The sequence below is a fragment of the Anser anser genome (assembly GCF_964211835.1).
Source record: "Anser anser genome assembly, chromosome: 7".
NCBI lineage: Eukaryota > Metazoa > Chordata > Aves > Anseriformes > Anatidae > Anser > Anser anser.
Window position 1 is genome coordinate 20734662 of NC_139727.1, and position 20405 is coordinate 20755066.

Here is a 20405-nt window from a genome sequence, read left to right on the forward strand (position 1 = left end):
GAGAGCTGCACCACCACCACCACCACTGATGGAAAACCTTTCCCGCTGTGTAGATTGCATTCAAGTAAATATTTCGGGTGTTGAGAAAACAAACACTTCAGCTTGACCCGAAAAACACCAGCTGTCAAAATAACTCTGGGCTTATCACCTCCGATCCATTAAAAAAAAAAAAAAAAATTTACTGTGCTAGCAATTTCTCGCACCTGACTGTCCAAGGGGTCACTAGTTTAAACTCCACGCGCATGGGGAGCAGAGCTCCCGGCTCTAAAAGAGACCTGGGAAGGGAGAAAAGGGGCAGAAAGAAGCAGCAGCAGAACAAACAACTCCAGTAACAACTGAGGTGGATGGCATTCTTCTCATTCCCAAGCCTTCGAGGCTGATTCTGGATGTTGTAATGTGGTTTATGGAAAAGTGATTCTGTTTTGCAAGACATAGTTTGGAGGCTAGCACAAGATGGTTCTGCATTGATGTGAGGAAATGTTAACAGGGAAGAATGTTATTAACCCCTAATAAAGTATTTTATTGGCATTGTGACAATTGAATGCAGCCTTTTTCAAGATTCTAGTTCACTTTCCACTATTCTCAAGACATCACAATAAATAAACAAAACTTTTATTTTTTAAAGTATCTTCCATTCAGTGAGACTTTAAAATACTTACTAAACTATATCATTAGAGTAGAATAATCACCTAGACAACCGCAGAAATGCAGCCAAGCTGGAACATTGTGGTGGCTTAAGTGACTCCCAGCACCAGTTCCAGGCAGGAAGCAGGGATGAAGGTGCCACTAGAGCTTCTGGAGCACTTGGGAAAATGAAATTGTGAAGATTTTGGCTGGGATGTAAATGTTAACACCTCTGCTTCTTCAAACAAACAAAAAAAAATAATAATAAGATCTGCACAATTTAATTTACATACCTTAGCAAAAGAAAATAAGTCTCTCAATAAAATATGTAACAATACAAATGTTCCATCTCACTCCTGTATGCATACGTTACTTTGTAATATCACTAAAACTATGATATATCATAAAACTATGTAATATCATTAAAACATTAAAAATTGTAAGAGAGAGCTGCCTTACATCAGATTATCACTTTAATCACTTTAATTAAATTATCGCTTTAATTAATCACTTTAACACAGACAATTTTGTTTCATCTGTTTCCTGCTCTGCCTGACACTGTGCCTGTAAGCTTTTTGGGGCAAGGGAATGTGCTGGTAGGTAGTGGGACTGTGGCTCAAGTTGGCCCCCTCCTCTTGCACTGCTCAACATCACGATTGCCATCCCTTTCACAGGGAGAGACATTCAGATATCTTATACCCACAAAACTTGATGCAGTGAAAGACTCCTTGTAAAGCGTGCCTTTCAAAAACTATCTTAGGCAAATGCTGTGAGATGTTAAATGGGCAGAGCTGGTAGGCCCTTCCAGAAGTGCATCAGGATCCATAAAATGGTGTCTCTGCATGGCATAGATCTCCATTCACCATAAAGCCCAGGCAAAGGGCTTGTAACGTGTAACCTCTATCCCGAAGAAATGTCTTTTATCTCAGTAGTCCTTGACTTGTTACTGAGGTGTAGAAAGTTGCAGGTCCATCACCTTTTGTTTTGGAAGATGAACGTCCCTTGTAACACACCTGGACATTGATACAGTATAAGGCAAAGCACAGAGAAAGATGAACCTAGAGGCACAGAGGGGGCTGGGGGAAATTACAGTGCAAGAGAGGAGATAAGAGTTAGAAAACTTCAGATTGTAAACAAAGACGGTTCTGTTCTCTGGTTAGCCAAGTGGCTGCCGCTAAGACACAGTAACCCTGGACTGTCACCTTTGAAATTTACTTGTCGCTCTGGTATGCAACACAAGAATGCGTGCTGTTTCATCATGCTCCGTGCCTACACAGGTTTCCTTATAAGTTTATTCCTAACTGTAAAAGCAGTGCCTTGCACTAATTGCCCTGACTGCTGAAGGACCGAAGAGGAAGCTGAGACTTTGAAATAAGCTGTTTTTCTCTAGATGAGAAAAGTGAGAAATATAGATTCAGGATATTTGTTCTACTCATTCACAATATATGTACAAAGCTTTCCTACTCCTGAACACATAAGAAAGTCTCCAAAGCAATGCGGAACCTGTATACTGGCAGATAGCAGTGGCATTCCTTAGGTTTGCTCACTGATCTTCAAATTTAAATTCCTTTCCTTTCCTTTCCATTCTTTTCCCTTTCCCAGGAATCAATGCTGCTAACATGCAGCAGCTCTTCCTGATAGTAGCAACCCATACCTGCTACAGCTAGAAGAAATACTGTAGTAGCAGCCTCTTCTCCATCCACAAGCACAATTTTCAGGTGGTCAAAAATATCAAAGGTCACTAAGATTAGTGGATTAGCAAGTTTAACTAAATTTCCTTTGCCTTAGAGTTAAACATTCAGCTGGGAGACGTGTCGGAGAAAAGCACTGAAGTGACCTGCGGGCTGACGTTAACCAGCCTGCTATATATATAGTAACGCTAGATGGCTGCACAGCCCCCGAGAAGGGGCTCTTGCCTTCAAGTTCAATTATGTAGCTTGTGGGCCCGAAACATACAAGGTGAGATGTGTTGACCAGTGAGGCAGGAGCGTGTTTGTGTGCCAACCCCTCTGTAGTAGTAGTAAACTAGTTCTCCTCTGAGCTGGCAGCCAGGGCTGCAGGGTACTGGGAATGGTGTTTGCTGATGGCTGGACTGAAACTCCTCACCAAATGACAAAAATACCGTGCTGCAGTGAAGCAGCCTTCCTTCAGATTTGCTCCATCTCCACCAGCAGGAGCTGAACCATAGGTAAAGTAGTATCTGAGATACCCATTTCCAACCCGGCCTTTCAAGTACCCTGTAATCCTCATAGCTGCAGAGAAAAGGGTGGGTGTGCAGAGAGTGGCAGAAACCTCCATGGGCAGCCAGCTTTAATCAGGTGTATTTGTTTGTTTACAAAGACATCTAAATAACACCACCCACCATTCTGCACATCGACATCCCAAGACTTTTCTGCATACATCTCTCAGTTTTCTAGCTCCTGCTGCAGCATGCAGCCCAGGCAAACCAGAGCAGGATTAAGGTTGTCAGGGATAAGAATTGATAGTGTAATTCAGCAGGTAAGCAGTTCTCTTGGAGGGCAGGACCCTCCCTCAAAAAACCTGCTGCAAAATTGGGAAAAAAAAAAATCACCACATTCATCTGACCATTACAGTCAGCTCTTAGCCTGGTGCTTGAATACGGACCTTTTATTTGTGCATTGCTTAAAAGATTGCTTGTGTTTGTTCACTATGATTAAATCTGGGTGTTACAGCACTTTCACTTTTAACTGAGAATATGACATCTGTTAAGAAATGACAGTTTTATCCAGCTCATCACCTGGTCCAAATCTTTCAAGTGTAAGCTCTGCCAGCAATGCATTTCCCGACTTCAGGTAACTGTAACAAAATCCTCTCCTAGTTTCTCTGCCCATAAGTGCCTACCTCTGCAATGATTTGTGGCTGTGCTTTCAGACAGGCACCAACTTCGTACACGATGGTAGGAGAAGCAAAACACATCCCGATAACCTTCTGCTCCAAAACTCCAGGCTGTTCTTACTTGATGCAAACACATACTAAGATCAGAGCTTATAGCTTTATTTCCAGTCATCCCAGGAGTGCGAGGTGGCTCCAAACCCCAGAAAGCATCTGATTTAGTTGGTCCCTAAACCACTTCATTGCTTTTGGCTGCCAGAAATGAAAACCTTACAGCTGAGGCAGAGGGGGAGAGCACAGCCTATGATCTGTGGGGAGTTTGCAGGCTGTTTCTTAGGGATCTAGAAAAATGATCACAGGGTGCAACTTTGCAATTGCTGCGCTGCAACCCATAGAGGTACAGGTCCAGAGAGCCCTCTCCTGCATTCAAACACGCCAGCCCCCTGCTTTTCCTCATGGTCTGAGTCAACTCTGGCCAGGAAAGATTACATTTTTGAGCTGTCACATGAGACAATGACCTCTAAGTCATGGTAAAGAAAAACTCTTGTGAAATGTTTGCTGGCGGGGAAAGGGGGAATACAAACATCGGTAGACCAAATGTACCAAACATGCAAGTTGAGAGCTTGGTACAGGCTGAGAGCACAGAGAGAGGAGGCATGCACGTGCAGGCATACACTAGCATGGACAGCATGCGAGTGTATTCGAAGCACCATCCATCTGTGGGCAGCACACCAGTTCCTTCTGTTGTGGCTTTTGATCACCGATTCAGTCCCATTGCATGACAGCTGGTTTGCCTGAGATGATCAGTCTTGTTCTTTTGTAACTCCTTCAGAAGTGGGCTAGCATACAAGCTTTATCAGCAAGAAAATGTTCTCTACCCATTCATTTGTCATAACAAACACCAGGAAATGCTGCATTATTAGCAAGACCATGGTTTAACCCTGCAGTAAAGAGGACCAGAATCCCATTTACATCACCCCATGAACCACACCACAGCCATGGTGGAAAGAGACTTTTCAGTGCCATTGAGAACCTTTTTCTAGGGCACAGACAACACCTTTACCAAGCTCAGACTGTCTTCAGGGGAATCTACATTATACATGCTTTGCCTGCAACTGTACTTATAAATGTAATTTACTTAAGCTTTGTACCATAGACAGGGCACAAAATTCACTTGGTTCACAGCATGCAGACAGCAAATGGAAGTTACTCTCTCATTTGAAATCCCATTCCTTCAGATTCCTCCCTACCCAGTTTTTCAATGAGTCAGAAGGGGCTTACACCTGGCAAGACAACATTGACCTCCCGCAGCAGGCAGCGAAGTACCCAGAGCCACTCTCCAGCCCGTTAAGTCCACCAAGTGCCAGAGATGAGGGATCAGGGAACCAAAAATGTCTCCCTGCAACCTGGGTGGGGTGGAGAGCTCAGCCCGTAATGTATGCTTTTAGCATATCGTCAGAGAAGTGAAACTCCCTTCCCTCACGCTCACTGCAGCACAAAGGCATTTTGAATCCTACAAAAGGCATGCCAGAAAGCGAATTTCTTGCCAGCAATAAAGAAAATGTGGAATGTAATGTAGCTGGTCTGTTGGGCTCAAAGGGGGAGATGATTAATCATCAGTGAGGGAGTATGACTGTAGAGGGCAAGTCAGCGTCTCTGGGTATTTTGTTTTTCCTCCCCTCATCTCTTTCTCCTTTTAAAATGAATTTTAAGGTATTGTTTACAGTGGAGTCCTCTCTGCATGCTTTGGCATCTTGTCTGAAGTCAGCAAGTCCCATCATCTCTGCCAGCATTCAGAAAACACCAGTCGACAAGATAGAGCCTTCCTTGAAGACAAACATGGGAACTTCTTTCAGAAGATTTTATGCTGTGGTCTTCATCCTGAAAAGACAGAAATGCTAACAAAGACAGTGGTTTTCATTGGAAAGAAGGTAGTTTTCATAAGTAGCTTTGATAAAAAGTGTATGTACAGCTGCCTCTCTTGTACAAACCCCCTCTTTAACCTCCGTGCTCGCTACATAAGCAAAGCTCCCACAAGGGCCTATAGACGCATCTAACTACTATGGACCTCACAGAATAGAGTGATGCTAGGTAAGAGATGATGCACTACAGACCAAATGAGCTCACCCTCTGAGGGGCAAGTCTGTAGCATCCTAGGGTGCTATGCAATGTAACACCGGTCCTTGGGGGCTAGCACTGACCTTTATCTTTTCCTGAAGTACCAAATATTGGCACTAGGACCTAAGCAGGAATCACCAGAAGCTGTGAAGTTGGAGACACTACTGTGCAAGTCATACAAGCGCAGATCATCAGTCGTTACAGTACTCTGCTAATGTGGAAACAACGCAGGATCAATACATCTGGCTTGCAGCAAAAAGCCTAAGAAATCTGAGCATTGTGGACTTACATAAATAGGTGCCAGACAGGAGGGCTTAGGACATATTGTACAGACTATTTGTAAAGACACGTTTCTGGTGTTCTGAGTCCATAAATAATGTTTGCTAAAAGGTATTAGGTGCCTTCCCCAAGGGCTGCCAGAAAAAAGAAAGAAGCAGACCAGAAGGAGCTTAGGCACATTCCAGTTTGGGGAGGAGAAAGAGGCTGCAAAGACATCTCTAGCAGACTTATTACGGTACCTTTATGATATGTTTGTCTTTTCTTACCCAGAGGGCAGGGGTGGGGGAAATACGATTCCTCACTCTGACTACGGTGGGGTTTGAATGCCGTATGGGTACAGACAGCACTCTCTTCTGTTTGAGCCACTCCTGCAAAGGTGTCTTGAGCTGGACTGACAGCAGCCAGAGGGGGTTCTGGCAGCTGCTCATATCCCAGGGAAGTGACAGGTATGTGAACCCGTCACATCAAACCCCAGAGAAAAGCAGGAGGAGCAAGGAGAGTGTTTGGATCTACGCAAACAAATCTTTTCTCACTCCAGCCCTATTTACAAAGTTGATCCAGGGTAAAGCATCACCCCTTCAACCCAAACAAAGAAGCATGATGCAGAGAGTACCACATATCTGACGATGTCCCCGCTGTGATCCTGCATGGGCCTCGAAGCGCTCACAGTGAAAGAAATGGATCATGACAATAAAGGAGAATTATCTTTGCCTTATCATCATATGCTCAGAAACTCCCATGAAAACTCTGCAGACTCCCAGTGCTGCTTCCCCAAACGCCTGTGCCTCAGGCCCAGGCTCGGTTACCCCTTTAATCCTGTGCAGGAGATCCAAGATCAAAGTTGGTGGGACTTGGTTTTGTTGCAGCTGTTCCCAGCACCGTGCCTGGAATTTGGACAGCCGCTGGTTTGCATTCCTCAGCCATGGGGTAGCCAGATCTGACACTTCAGTGTTAACCCCCGGGTTTGGCACGGATTATGGACTGGAGTCTGCCTCCTGAAAACTCCCCTGCTCGGTGGAAGACGGCCTTCACTGCAGTACCTTGGGCAGCTACATGGTTAAATGCAGTTTGGCCCATGGGCAGCAACATCTGAGTGCCAAAGGAAGCGATCCCTACACAATCAGGGATCTTGTGGGATGGAAGGTGATCTATAACTGTCTGTTATGTTATCCCCGGGAGAGGGGGAAGAGAACTGAAAACATCAAACATTTACTGGAAAAAACAAGACCAGCCCTGTATTTAATCAAAACATTTTGTTTTGTTCCATTTGTAATCATTTCCATCCAATGAGCAAATATTTTAGTAACGAAAATGACAGTTTTCTTCCACAGGCAAACAAAATAAGAATTCGTGTCAGCTCGCCTACAATGCCACAGCGAAGGTGACATTTTTAATGCTGTGTTGAAATTTTCTTTACTTGTATTCCAGTAATACTAAAGGCATCAATTTAGGTTTAACAATCCATTGTGTTCAGTGCTGGAGGCTCTTGTTCGGGTGGTGGTGGGAAAACCAACCATTTGTGGGAAAGAAGCTGAAGTGACACTTCGTCTTCCCCTGAAGTCCGTGAGAACATGACTGAATATGCCCACAGGACTCTGAGCGAGGTAGCGCTTGCTAGCAGACGAATACCAACCTGAGAGCCCAGGGGAGTTATTTCTATTGCCAGTTATGCTGGTACCCTGCATTCTTTATTGGAAACATTACTTACTGCTGGTAAAAGGGAAACAGGAAAAAAAATCCCTATTCCTGTACAGGACTGGATCTTATACTCAAAGGACAATCACAAAATAGAGGCAATGAATTGCAGGTAGCTCTGTTTTAGTTTATGGAGACTTCATGGCAGCCAAAGGCTCTCCATATGTTTTCTTTAATTATCATGAGTCCCTAAAGTGTTAGGAACAGTTAATGCAGATTTCCTACACCTGACTCCCCTCCCCTTCCTGTGCATCATGTACCTGAACTCTGTATTCCCCCTGAAAACAAACAAACAAATAAATAAATAAAAATGGAAATAACCATAGAGACTTTCTCTGCAAAACACGTTGAGATCTACTGGTGAAAAAAGGCTCCCTGTTTTCATATACTGGGATATTCCTCCTCTCTCCACCCCCACCCCCCCAGCTGTCTCAGGCAGTGATCAGCAATCACAGTTGCATTTCCCTGGCCAGAAGAGCCCAAACAATTTCTCTCTGCTACTGGTTGACTTCAGTGTCCACGTGAAAAGGGAGATGTAATTCATGGGCATCTCTTCTTGCTTTGACGCGGTTCTTTACCCAAGCCCACCACGCGGGTTTCTGCACCGTCTTGGTGTAAGCCCTGCTTCCCGGTGCTGTCTCTGCACCTCACCCATCCACCCAAACACGATTTTTGTGCCCTCGAGCAACTCTGTGAAGGAGTCAGCATCTGCCAACTGTGGTTTAATACTAATTAATGCAGGCTCCTCGCCATATTCTGCTTCAGCTCACAACAACAGCACACTGATCACACACATCTTTTTCACTGGCACATCTTATTACCCCGAGATCGAAATACCTCACTGAAATCCAGCTGCAGCACAGAGTTCAGCTGCTTTTCCCGGAGTGGTGTGGCAGTGTTGGCACCTCCTGCAAAAGCAGGAGTTTCTGCGGAAGACAGCAAGACATTGCTAGTATGCATGGTGATGGGAAAGCAGCAGCTGGTTTGGGGAAAAGGAGGAGGGCTTTGAAGAGCCATAGGCTCTTCAGACCACCTGGGAACGCTGCCTGGGGAGCAACCCTGAAAAGCTCAGGAGGCCTGTTTGCTGGCTGGTTGGATGGAGCAAGAACAGGGGTGCAATGCCTTCCCTTGCCGGCACCCAGATGGCAAGGGAGGGGAGGTTACTCCTTTTTTTGTGAGGGGAAACCGGGGTGGCCGCAGCCCACTTGGCAGACCAGATCTTCACCCAAATACCAGGATGAAATCACAACTTTTGTCTGAGACATTCAGACCTGCTGGTACCAAACATCCCATTACTCATCAAGAGCTCCACCTTGTCCTCCCTTTGGGTACTGCTGACATTGTGAAATCTTTCCTCACCACAGCTCTTTCCACACAGTATTTTCTGTGCCAGCAACAAAGTCTGGTCTGGGAGGCCAGGAAATCTACAGCGCACCCTCCTTCTAATACTTTCAGCTAAATGTATGATGGCCTGCAAGAAACCGAGAATTAAAACTGATCAGTTGGCTGCAAAAATTTAGGATCTATGCCAAAGAATCCTCTGTAAGCTCTAGGTGAAGCAGAGTCGGGTGCTAACTACAATCTCTAGCCTGCCTAGCTTTGTCTGTTGTATGTTTTACTGACTTACTCCACTCACAGCTTTAAAGTTTGCCTCTGTTTCTCCTAGAGCTTTCTCAAAGTGTTTCTGAGCTACTAAATTCCAGTTTGATTTAAATCTCTGTAAAAGTCCAGTTGTTCGGATACAGGGCTTTGGTTATTTTCATGTTTCAAAACCACCTGGTCGTGAGCTCACATGCGTGGGGATAAGATGATGCAGACTCACTTGTACATTTGCATCATGACGGATTTTCTCTAATAGTATTTTTTTTACAATTCTAAAGGTTGTGAGACATTGCAAGCATGAATTTACATGTCCATAAAGGTTAAGGCCAGGAGGTATATCAGTCAACAGAGTACACCGACCACCAAGAGAGGATAGCAGATGAAGACAGAGGCCAGGGAGGTTCAGAGTTAAGGAATATTTCTATTCCAAGTGGACAAACACGTAATGCTACCTGCGAGGCTTGTTGATAAGGATGTGCAGACGCTTGGGTTAGTGCTGGAGCCAGAAACGTTACACCAGATCTGACAGGGCTGTGGCTCCAGCAGCGCGGCAGTGCTCAGCACAGCTCAGCCCGCTCCCCTGCTGCAAGGCAACCACTCGCCATGCCCCGAGCTTTCCTGTGCCGGGGAATTACACTGCTCCACCTGCGTGACTCAGGCACGATCATTTTAGGAGGTATCAGCCCTCCCCTTAAAACACCCACCACCAACAGAAGCACAATGACAGCATCTCTAACTCATTACTGCAGATACTAACTGTTAAAGCAGCCAGTGAGAGCAAGATAAAAAGCAAGTGGCTCTGAAGACCTTTTCAAAGAGCAAGAGCTCTCTCTTAAAAAAAAAAAAAAAAGTCTCTAAGGTACAATCACACAAACCTGTGCTGCCTGCACAGAAACTTCCACAACTTATGCATCTCCACCAGCTTTCATCTTTGCTTGGGCCAAGCCATCCACAAACACAAGGACAGCAGCAGCAGAGGCTTGTTATTTCTGAAGGCGCTGGTGCCCAGGGCAAGTGGCTGCTGGCAGCACACTGCCCTCCGTGCCGGCTGTTGGGGATGGCTGGAGGGACACTGGCCAGGTATCCACTGCTGAAATGGGACACCCCTCCATAGAGCGGTTCCCTGGTATCTCAGCTGAGGGACCCAAACCTCCCTCACCCCCTCTTCTCCCTGGGTTGCTCCTTCCCCTTCCCTCCACGAGTCCTCCCCTGGCCTTATCACATTCCCTCCATTCCTCTCATCGCCCTCCTCTCCACTTGCCTCTGAGGTCCCTCTGGCCCTGCCATGGGGCTTCCAGGTCCCCTGCTCGGACCTCTTGCGTTGGGTTCGTGACTGCCGCAGTGACAGGGTGGGGAAACCCAACCCTCCCACAGCTCTGAAGACCACATACACTCTCTATCCACCTTTACTGTGCAAAGCACCACATAAACCCCCTGATTCTTGATGCTATCTCTTTGCCATAACTCAGTTTCCATAAACTCTCCTCCATTTATCCCTCACTGAAGCACGCTTATCTTATCTTGCAAGCCCGACTTGACACCAGGCAGTTTGGTGTTTATATGAAAAAAGGGTTCGGCTTTCACAACAGTTCAGCAGCCACAAGCAGAGCTAGATCTTCAGAACAGCTTAGCCTGCATTTTTGGGCACTAAAAGTTGCAGCCAGCTTTTCCCAGAGGGCTCGCTGTAATGGCGTGCTTTGAAAACACAGCTTTAAACATCCCCAAAACAGTTAGATGTGGGGCCTTTGTTGTAAAATCAGACTCCAGCCAGGTGCCTCCCTGCAGCCAAGCATAACTGATGTCTGCTCTGCAGCCCTTGCAACCCTTCCCTTGTTCCGCTGCCTTCTGAGCTTATATGAACATGGGCTACCAGGGCAAATACAAGCCTGGCCCCCACCTACTTCTGATTTTGACAGACGGGAACTTGACTGATGCAGTTTACAAACTTGGGACAATATTTTGTTGTGTCTTTGCCTGTTCCTTCGTATTAAAAGTAACTCAGGAGCAAGCAAATTGTGCTGTGGGACTGCAAATCACTGACATTCAAAGCTGGGTCGCCTGGAGGTCAGTATTCACTCTTGCTCTCTCTCTCTCTCTCTCTTTTTTTTTTTTTTTCTGTTAAGAGCACTGCCAGCAACTCTTTGAAAGGCACCAAAGAAAGCAGGCTGTCCTTGTACAAATACAGAAATACATATGCCCATTATTTTTACCTGGCATGGAAGGCTGCATGTCTTTCCTCGTCAGTTCAGTTCTCTGGGCTTTAAGTGAAGGATTGTTGCACAGTGACTGTTTTGTTGTACAACAGTTTGGTGACATCAGTCCTCCACACTATAAGTTGCAGAGAGCTGTGGGGTCATGAAGTGATGTATCACAAACCTTCTGTTATTTCAGGATACGGAAATCTCTCTCAGGCACTGCATACGGACTACGGATTCATCATGAGCCAACCTGGAAACTTCAGTCTGAATGGCAGTCTTAAATTAGAAGCACAGGGAAGTGTGCAGAGGAATAGCAGACTGTCTCCATTCACCCCACACTAAACAGGAATACAAAGAGAAGCAGAGATTTATAGATAAAAGCACAGGTACCACTGTTAAGATAGAAGTTACAGAAGTCCTGGTCCCAAACCCCTGGAAGTCCTCGGTAGTATTTAATCTCCTTTAGAGGACGTAGCTCAGGTCTGGACAGAGAAGGTATCACCAGCATTCCCCATCTGGACCTAGAAGAGCTCTGCTCTGGGGTTAGTGTGAAGAGGGAAAAAATGTCTCTTTATGATGAACTTTCTGCTGTTACTCTGGACAGCAGCAGTCACTCATTGCTCATAGAAACACCCAGTTCAGTACAGACTCACAGCTTTAATGCCCAGGCACCTTTAGAAAGGAGACTCATTTCACCTCCTTTTCATGGGCAGAAAGATGAAAAGCAGAATAATGGACCACCGTGCTCAGGAGGCAGGTGCTCAATGCTTGTGCTAAATTTGAGCTCCAGTGCCCTTTCCACTGCGTGAAAGAGGTGCTAGATGTGGGGCCATGAAACAGCACACACCTGCTGCTTGCACGCAGTCATGTACACAGACCATGGTGTAAGGTCCAGAGTCACGTTACCGACTTGATTTCACAAACAGTGGAGCCAGAGATATCCTCCGGGATGTCCAGAGGAAATACACACCCAAGAACTGGATATCAGGGCTGTACACAAATGAAAGAGCACTGATTTGGCTTCAGCAAGAGAGTTTTTAAATAACAGGTTTGCAGAAACAGATGCTATTTGTAAAGTATGTCCTGGGGTTATCCAGACAAGTCTCTGGCTACTGAATACCATCCTCCCCTCAAGGACAGTTTTTTCAACCTTTTTCAGTCTGGGAAGCCCTGTAAATTTTTCTGGTGGACATGAGGTCTCGTGAAGCATATTTAAACCCACTCACAATCTGCCTGATTTCCACAGTTACTTCTGAATACCAGAGTCACCAAGTCCATGGGAGCTGGCGACCACTGCTCCTGGCTTACCTTTCATTATCTTTTTTAGTGGAAGAGTCCATGGAGCAGCTCGGTGTGCTCATGGACAAGGATCTCCATTGCTTCCCTGAGCAGTGCCGATCACCTCGCTCCTGACCCAGGTTCATGTACTGCATGCAGATCGGCAGCCCTTGGTTCTCGGTTTTCTTCTGGAGGAGCACAACAATGTATGCCCCCTCCAAGTGGGAAACAGTCAATTCTGTAATCGAGCTGTGAAAGCATAGTTATGAGCACAATTAAGGTGAAATATAGCTCTATTGAAGTCAGTGGGAGTTTTATTATTAACCAAAATTTCACCTCTGTGTTTCGGGTGGATAACTATCCTGTTCGAGGAAAGAGGTGATTATTTAATCAAAACAACATTTATAATGCAATGCCTCTGTCATATTCAAGCCTTCAGGACATGTTTACTTTAATCAGTTCTAATTAAATCGCTACACAAGAAAAATATTTAGTTCTCCTAATGTGTGTACATATATTCAGGGGAAAGCAGACCTCATGAATTGCTGTTTGTACTGCTTTAAACTCAGGTGATGTGCTTAGCAAGTCACACACCTAACACTTCTCTTGCACTCCACTGAAACAGATTGCTTTAAAATGAGAGTGAGTGTTTCCAAATTAAAGCAATTGCAGCATTTACAACAATGCAGCATTTACAATGAGGCAAAGGATTGCCAAACTCTCAGCCCTGTTAATTGCAAGGTTTAAGCAGCACTTTCACAGTCGACAGGATTTTCAAGGGATAAAAAGCAAGCAAACAACAACCAGGCTGAGAGATGCTTGGGATACTAGCACTCGCCAGTGCCGGCCATGCTGTTGGCAAACACCACAGAGAGGGGAAAGGAGGTCAAAAGCACCCCTTCTGAGCCCTGGGAGCCCCTCCCTGTCAGTTCTTCCTTGATTTCATGGTGGGAAACTCCCTGACCCTGCCCTAATGCTCTCTGATCTCCTCTGTCAAGGTCCCCTGGGTTCCCATCTAGCTTTACCAGTCTCCTCTCGACAAAGCTGAGCACGAAGCTCTGCAGCAGGTGCAGAGTGCTCGGCTAGGGCTTTGCAAAGACGAAGGCTGCCCGTTGCCACGCACCCAGCCCCACCAAGCTATGTTGGCATGCCCCAACCCTTGCCTCACCCTCACCCCCTGTGTATTTTGGGGCAAACCTGAATGTGAGATCAGGCATGATGCCACACGCTCCGGTGGGATGGTCTCAGTAACACGGCCCACAGGAGCAGGAGCAAAGCTGGGCCCAGCTTTGGGACACGCTGACAGTCCCTGTGACACACAGCTGTGGCAGTTTTCCTCCTAGGAAAACCCCGGGGGTAGGCACCCCTCTTGCCAAGGGGTGCTGCCAGGTGCTTGGCATGAGCAGGCTCTGGTCCCCCATGGAGTAGGGCAATGGCTCACAGCCCACTCAGGACACGCAGGTCCCAGCAGAAAAACAAGGTGCTTTTCCCTCCAACCTGCCCTTCTCTCCCTCCCAAGGGGCTGCCCCTACTCCTCAGGCACCCCTGCTGTTCTTCCCCTCTGTAGCCAGCTCCCCAGCGTCACCCTCCTCTCCCAGCACCCACATACTCAAACATACCTGCTCCAGGATCCCAGCTTTGGAGCCTTCTCCGCTCGTGGTGGACACAGCAGTGAGCAGCAGGGGCAAACAGGGCTAATCTGGGTGGCAGCTTTCTTCCTCCTCTGTGGTTCAGTAGCAGTGCCTGTGCGAGGGGCAGAGAAAGTGCAGAGGGGCTTTGCTTGTACAGGCAGGCTTTGCTCCTTCTGAGTTTTGCTGCATTTATCAGATTCCTCGATCAGAGAACAAATATTGCAGTGTATCTAGACTGAGCAGGTCCCAGGACTCACAGGGGTTAACGCGTTGCTGCTGAGGGAGCTGAGGGCCACTTGCTATCCCAGCAGGCTATTTTTTGCAGCGTAAGGACATTGCAGTAAAACAACTTCCTCTTTTCTGACCCCAAACCTTCACCTGGGCAGGCTGTACACGTGCAGGCCACTACCAAGTTAGCTGGAGAACCGTTTCACAGGAAACTGGGGTCTTTTGGAAACTTCTCCCTACAGGAACACAAATATCATGCGTTTCCTCCTCGAACACCCCCTCTCTTTTTGATCTTTCGGCCATGCCCTCAACCCAGCTCTTGTGTGAGGGGCTGCTGGCTGAGGCAGTGTGGGCTGCAACAATCCGTGCAGGGCAAAGATAGGCAAAACCCAAGGCAAAGAGCAGCCCCTGATGGTCTCCTGGTGGGACAGGCCCAAGCCAACCCTGAAGGCTGCTGCACAAACCATCCCCTCCCTGCTCTTCCTCTGCTGGTGGGGAGCCCCCAGCAGCATGACATTACGTCCCCCCTTCTCTCCCACTTGTCACGCAGATCCAGTCCCAAAACTTTGCTTGCACCAGGATGAAGGACAATGCATTCCAGCTGGGGAGCTGATAGCATTGCACAGGGTCCTTCTGTGCCACGCTGCAGGTGCACAAACCCAACCAGGAGGCAGTCGAGCAACCTGTCCAGATCTGGCCTTTAAATAAGGGTCAGGGAACAGGATGGAAAATAAGGTCTGATATATGCATATGATGAAAGGTTGACAATTATTTCATTGTGTGCTTCAGTGTGAAAACCACAGCAACAACGATACTGGAATGTGTTTTTCTTTACCATGAATAACTCGCACCAGGTGGAGGGGTCCCTTGCATGCACGAAAATTTCTGTGATTTGGGGGCTGTGTACCTTGAAGAAGATGGGTCCTGAAACTACCTACAAAAATCCTGTTCTGCCAGACAAGCTGCAGCAGCGGGAGATGAAGTTATTTGCACAGGGGACTTGCCTAAAGCAAAACAGCAAAGGAACACCTGTCCCACCCATGTAAAGCTGCACACACTCAGGGCTCTGCCCTGCCACTGCTTAATTTGGCTTTTGGGGAGTTTTTCAAAGAAAAGATCACATTTGACAGTCATCCACCTTTGCAACTGCAGAGTCTCTCAGCAGATGCTGTAAGTCACTTACTGTGGAAGATCTGGGGGGGATTTCAACCCCTGTAGCACAAGTTGGTTTCAAAAGTCACCCCTAAATACAGATGTCTTGCTTTCCATGTGCCTAACTTGGGAATCACACGACAAAGATCACACTACAGGCAGACTTTGCCCAGCATTTTACAGTCTGAACAGCCTGAGGAGCTCAGCAAAGGGTGAGCAGCCCTGGGAAGCTCATGCCCGGCTTTTCTGCTGTAGGGAAGTGCCCTCTGCTCTCAAGTTGCTTCCTACCAGCCCCAAGTCTCACAAAGTGGACAAGAGAGATAGGATGCAGCTGTACGCCCGGGGGATCCAGAGACACAACAGCTTTCCACACTAGGGGACTTCTCTGGGTGGAGAGTTTTCTTATGGGTAAGGAAACCGATGCGTCCATCAGAAACCAAGCTGATGCTGACTAAGAGGTTTTTCCTCTTCCTCTTACATCCTCTGCAGCTCGAGAGGGAATTTCCTGCCCAGTTGCAATTTGGAGAACCCATCCCACACACTCAGCACATGGATGGACAGGAAGGAGCCGTGGCACAGGGTCCAGGCCTGTGCTGGCAGCTCACAGCATCCCCTCGAGGCGCCTGGCAGCAGCTGGGCAGCCTGCTTGCCTCCCCGGCTGGTTCCATTTTAATGCTAATATGCAAATAACCTGTGCTGAAAAAAAAAAAAAAAAACCAACCTTAAAACACACATCTTATTAAAAAAAAAAAAAAAGTCATGCTACTAAAATTTGTCAAGTGCCGACAAAAATAACCATGCACAACAGCTAACAATAGCTTTATGGGGCCCGCTAGACTCTGAACACCGTCACAGGTTGTGTCAACAAAGGGCACTTCCAGTGTTAATTGTCAGTTGCATACACGCACACACACCCTCTCGTAAGAGCACCTAGAGCGTTAAAATCTTGCACTCATTTCCAACCATTTTCACTCCAAGTTTTGCCCTAGCCCAGGGCTGGAGTGCTTGGCCTGTGTGCACTCCAGAGGATGTTCTATTCCTGTTCAAAACCTGACTGTCACCGGATTCTTTCATTTATTACATTTCTGTTGGCCCCAAGCATTTGCCGAACACAAGAAGGTAAACTGAGCTTAGAAACGGCCAGCTTGAGACTTTCTCTTTAGCAGCCTGATTTTCTGAAAGCATCGAACTTGTTGCTCACTGCATGTTAGAAACATTTCTCTGACAAATAAGACCCCAGAACTGCAGCACCCAAATCACAAGACACGTCTGAAAATGCTGGTTGTAATCCTCAGTAACTCTCAGGTTTGGTCTGAGCTGAAAGCAACTTAAAGCAATGTCTCCTGGAGAACAGCTGGGTAGGAGAAGCCTTGCAAAGATGAAAAAGTGCTCCATATACCTATTAAAAAGGGAAAGTCCCGTGCAATAATTATTTTATGCATTTAGTCCTTCCCAGAGCACTTTGAATTGCAACTGCATAAAGACATCAGCACAGTAGGGTTTTTTGCTTTTTTCTTTTTCATCTCCAAACTACTTAAAAAAAAAAAAAAAAGATTCTGGGTAGTATGGAAGTATGTTCAGCAGTGTATAGAACAGTGGAGGTCTATGGCAGGAAGAAAACAGTGTGCAAACTGAGTCAGGGAAGGTATATGATATGCCCTCAGAGGTGAGAAGGCAATGCTTTGTCCCCCACATCCCTCTGGCTGCTACTGAGTTCAGCCTAAGGCACCTGTAAATCCTCCTTCCACTCTAATAATTCAATGCTCTGACACCACCCCTTCATCCTGGAAAATGTTATGCGAGTGGGTGCCCAACACCTACCACCATCTGAAAGCTGGCACCATTTGCAACATGAGGCCAAATAATGGGAAACTCATTCTAAATACTGTAAAGCAGCAGGCACTTTATCAGCTATTGTAGCTATTAAGGCTATCTTAAGCTGGAGTTCAGATCCATCTGCCTCCTCCAAAGCAATAACTTGTACTTGTTTGTTCCTATAAAACAGTCTCTAACCGAAGAATACCTCATGGTAAGATGAAGAGGAGGCCACCACAAACAGTCCCAGCTCCATCTCTCCTGAAAGCCACCAGGGCCACAGCCTCCCCAACTGTTTCACCCAAACACTCCACATCTGCATGTAGCGGGGGGGTTCAGAGAGGAAAACCCCTGCACCAGGCATGTTATACATGGACCTCCTTCCCCAAGTGACCTTATGGCCTCTCCTTCTCACCAGCCCTGGATGTGACCCTCTTTTGCTTTACCAGAAAACCAGGAGCAGGTGCTGGATGCTCACTGAGAGCCTTGAGTGCCGTAAGGACAGGATAAAGGTGTTAGGTGCAGGCTGTAAGCACACCATGCCACCGCAGCAGGAGAGCAAGGGGCAGCACAACGGATCTCCCAGCCTGGGGAGGAGGCATGCTCTTCTGCTGGGTGATGGGATTTGGGAGCCATAAAATAATAATACAATACAATACAATCAGCAAGCCTCACTACAACAAAAAGTTCATTCACTTCAGCTGGTATCTGGCCATTTGTTTCAGAGGCACAGCTTGAGGAGTGCTTTGGGAGTAGAGAGGGGTGGCTGGACTGGATCTCCCCTGACAGCTCCCCTCCCGCGGCCTTCCTCATGGCACTTGTAGCAGGGTTGGTTCACTTTAGGGCTGTTCCCAGACCAATCCAGCCCTAGGTAGCACCGCCGTCTCTGCTGTCTGCATGGGGGCCGCTGATCCTGTCCACTGAACTGGGCTGGTTTAACCGGCGGAGCAGCACGTTTCCTCCTGACAGTGCTGGAGTCAGCACAAGTCTGGATGGGAGAAGTAATGCAGGGATGGGCACTCTTAGCAGACAGACCCCATATAGGTTATGGGGCTGTTGCTTGTAGGGAGCTTGTAGTGCTCAAATCTAGCTCAGAAGTAATTTCTTGTGTGTGCTAACAGAGCATGAGCAAGGCTGGCTCCTGGCACAGCACTATGGTGCATGTAGCCGTGCCCAGGGTGAAACAGAGCCCTTCGTGTTTAAAGCTCACTGCACTGGCGTGGCACCATGAACTTGCCCATGGAAGCTCGTGTTTGGGGCCGTCCTGCCACGTCCCTCACCCCTCTTTCCCATAGCCTGCAGCCCTAGGTACAATCAAGGCAGAGTTTTGCATTACGAATGCACAAAATTTGGAATTTAAATGGGAGAAGAGAGAAATGGGAGAGGGGGAGAAGAGGAGCCCACTCCACTCTCGCTCCTCCCCACCCAAAGCATTCCAGCCTTTCCTTTCCTGCCACTTGAGAGGGGGGTTGTTTATTGACATTATGCAAGTGCTGAAATATTCTCCCTTTTGCTTCTCTCCCGTCTTTTCTTCCTCCTCCCCCCTCCCTCCTCTGGGGGTTGCAAAGGTAGTTCAAACCCCTCCAGTCATCTCGGCTTATCAGCCGAGGGAGACGCATTCCTCAGGGCTGCTCCCTTTATAAGCCGCTGCTGGCCGCCCGCCCGCCGCTCCGCAGCCCTCGCCGGGAACCCAGCTCCGCTCCCGGCCATGCCCTAGCCCGGACCCCCGACCCCTGGCCCCGGGGGGGGGACGCTCTGCACCCCGGCGACGATGCCGCCAGCCCCGGCCCCGGCCCCGGCCCGGCGCTGAGGCCGGCGGCATGTTCAGCTGGCACCGGAGCTTCGCGCTGGCAGCGCCCTGGAGGCGAGGTGAGCCCGGCCGCCCCCCGCGGCACACCCCCGGCCCCGCTCCTCCCCCCCGGCCGGGGCCGCCCGGGCGGTGCCCGGCCCGCTGCGGGCAGCACGGCCCTGCCCGCCCCGCCGCCGGCCCGATGCTGCGCTCGCTGCTCTCCGGCTGCCTCTGTCCCCACGCAGGTAAGGCGGCCCCGGCGGCTGCTGCGCCCCCCTACCCCCGGGACAAGCCCCGCTGCCCCCGGCCCCGCAGGGAAGGAGCGCGCCGCGGGAAGGACTTGGCTCTCCCTTTGGGAGAGGCTGCTTTGGCATCTGGGAGTGCGGAGGGGCTCCCGAGAGGCAGGGGCGTCCCGGCTCCGAGCGGGTGAGGGAGGGCAAACTGCTTCGGGAGAGGGGAAGGAAGACGGGGTCAGCACCCGCAGGGGCTGCGCGCACCCCATCTCCTCGGGCATCGCAGGTCTGCCCTCAGCGCTGCACGCCTGCCGCCGCTCCGGGCATCAGCTGGAGCATCCCCATCCGACAGGGACTGCCACCAGGCTGAGCCGTTTTATTCGCTCCCTCCTCTCCCATGGAATTGTGGTGACCCAGGCAGAAAAGGCAGCTTTGGTCCCACAGTGAATGAGTTGTAACTTTGTAAGCTGATGTGATCTCAGCCTGCCTTTTTCAGGCACGATGCGTCAAAGAACATTTTATCTCTTAGCCAGTTCTGTAGGCTTTGAGACCGCAAGCCTGGGTAGCAGAATCCCCTTGGCATTCCTGCGTGCCCATCAGCTTGACTTGTACCAGCTGGAAGCAGAGCCTGTGGTTTGTCCCCACTGACATGGCTGCACTGCATTGGTTTGCTTGGCATGGAGGTGGCTGCAGTTTGCCAGGGTCTCAGCAGATTTTGCTGCGCAACAGCAGGACAGTAAAGATGTTGCAAGGCACCGTGTTGGAGTGATTTTGCTGCCTGGCGTCCTGACTTCCCATCTGCAGGCTGAGCTGGGACTGCTGCAGGGCAGGGAGCTCCTGCAGAGCCACCACAGCTGCTGTACCAGTGGGCATCCCCCTGGCATGAAGGACTGGCTTGAACAGAAAGCTG

The 20405-nt window shown here is 48.4% G+C and overlaps 2 protein-coding genes across 7 annotated transcripts in view; one reads left to right on the plus strand and one right to left on the minus strand.

Annotated features, from left to right (window-relative positions):
• Positions 1–3625: 3625 nt before the first annotated feature.
• The window catches only part of LOC310902831 (uncharacterized protein), a 42384-nt gene continuing 25604 nt past the window's right edge, over positions 3626–20405 (minus strand). Inside the window, exons 2-5 of one of the 2 annotated variants that reach the window (XR_014587028.1) lie at positions 14267–14390; positions 12678–12896; positions 11382–11707; positions 3626–5358 (exon numbers count right to left, since the gene is read on the minus strand). Coding sequence is in view for 1 of the 2 variants with exons in the window: in XM_083844960.1 (XP_083701086.1) it covers positions 5340–5358; positions 12678–12896; positions 14267–14390 (362 nt within the window). In the remaining variant the exon portion in view is untranslated. The remainder of the gene's footprint in view (positions 5359–11381; positions 11708–12677; positions 12897–14266; positions 14391–20405) is intronic. The other variant, XM_083844960.1, reaches the window with a different exon arrangement.
• The window catches only part of LOC310902827 (uncharacterized protein), a 32154-nt gene continuing 30266 nt past the window's right edge, over positions 18518–20405 (plus strand). For 2 of the 5 annotated variants that reach the window (XM_083844949.1, XM_083844950.1), the window contains exon 1: positions 18527–19342. In XM_083844949.1, the coding sequence (XP_083701075.1) occupies positions 19294–19342 (49 nt within the window). In that variant the 5' untranslated portion in view covers positions 18527–19293. The other 3 variants (XM_083844951.1, XM_083844952.1, XM_083844953.1) reach the window with 2 other exon arrangements.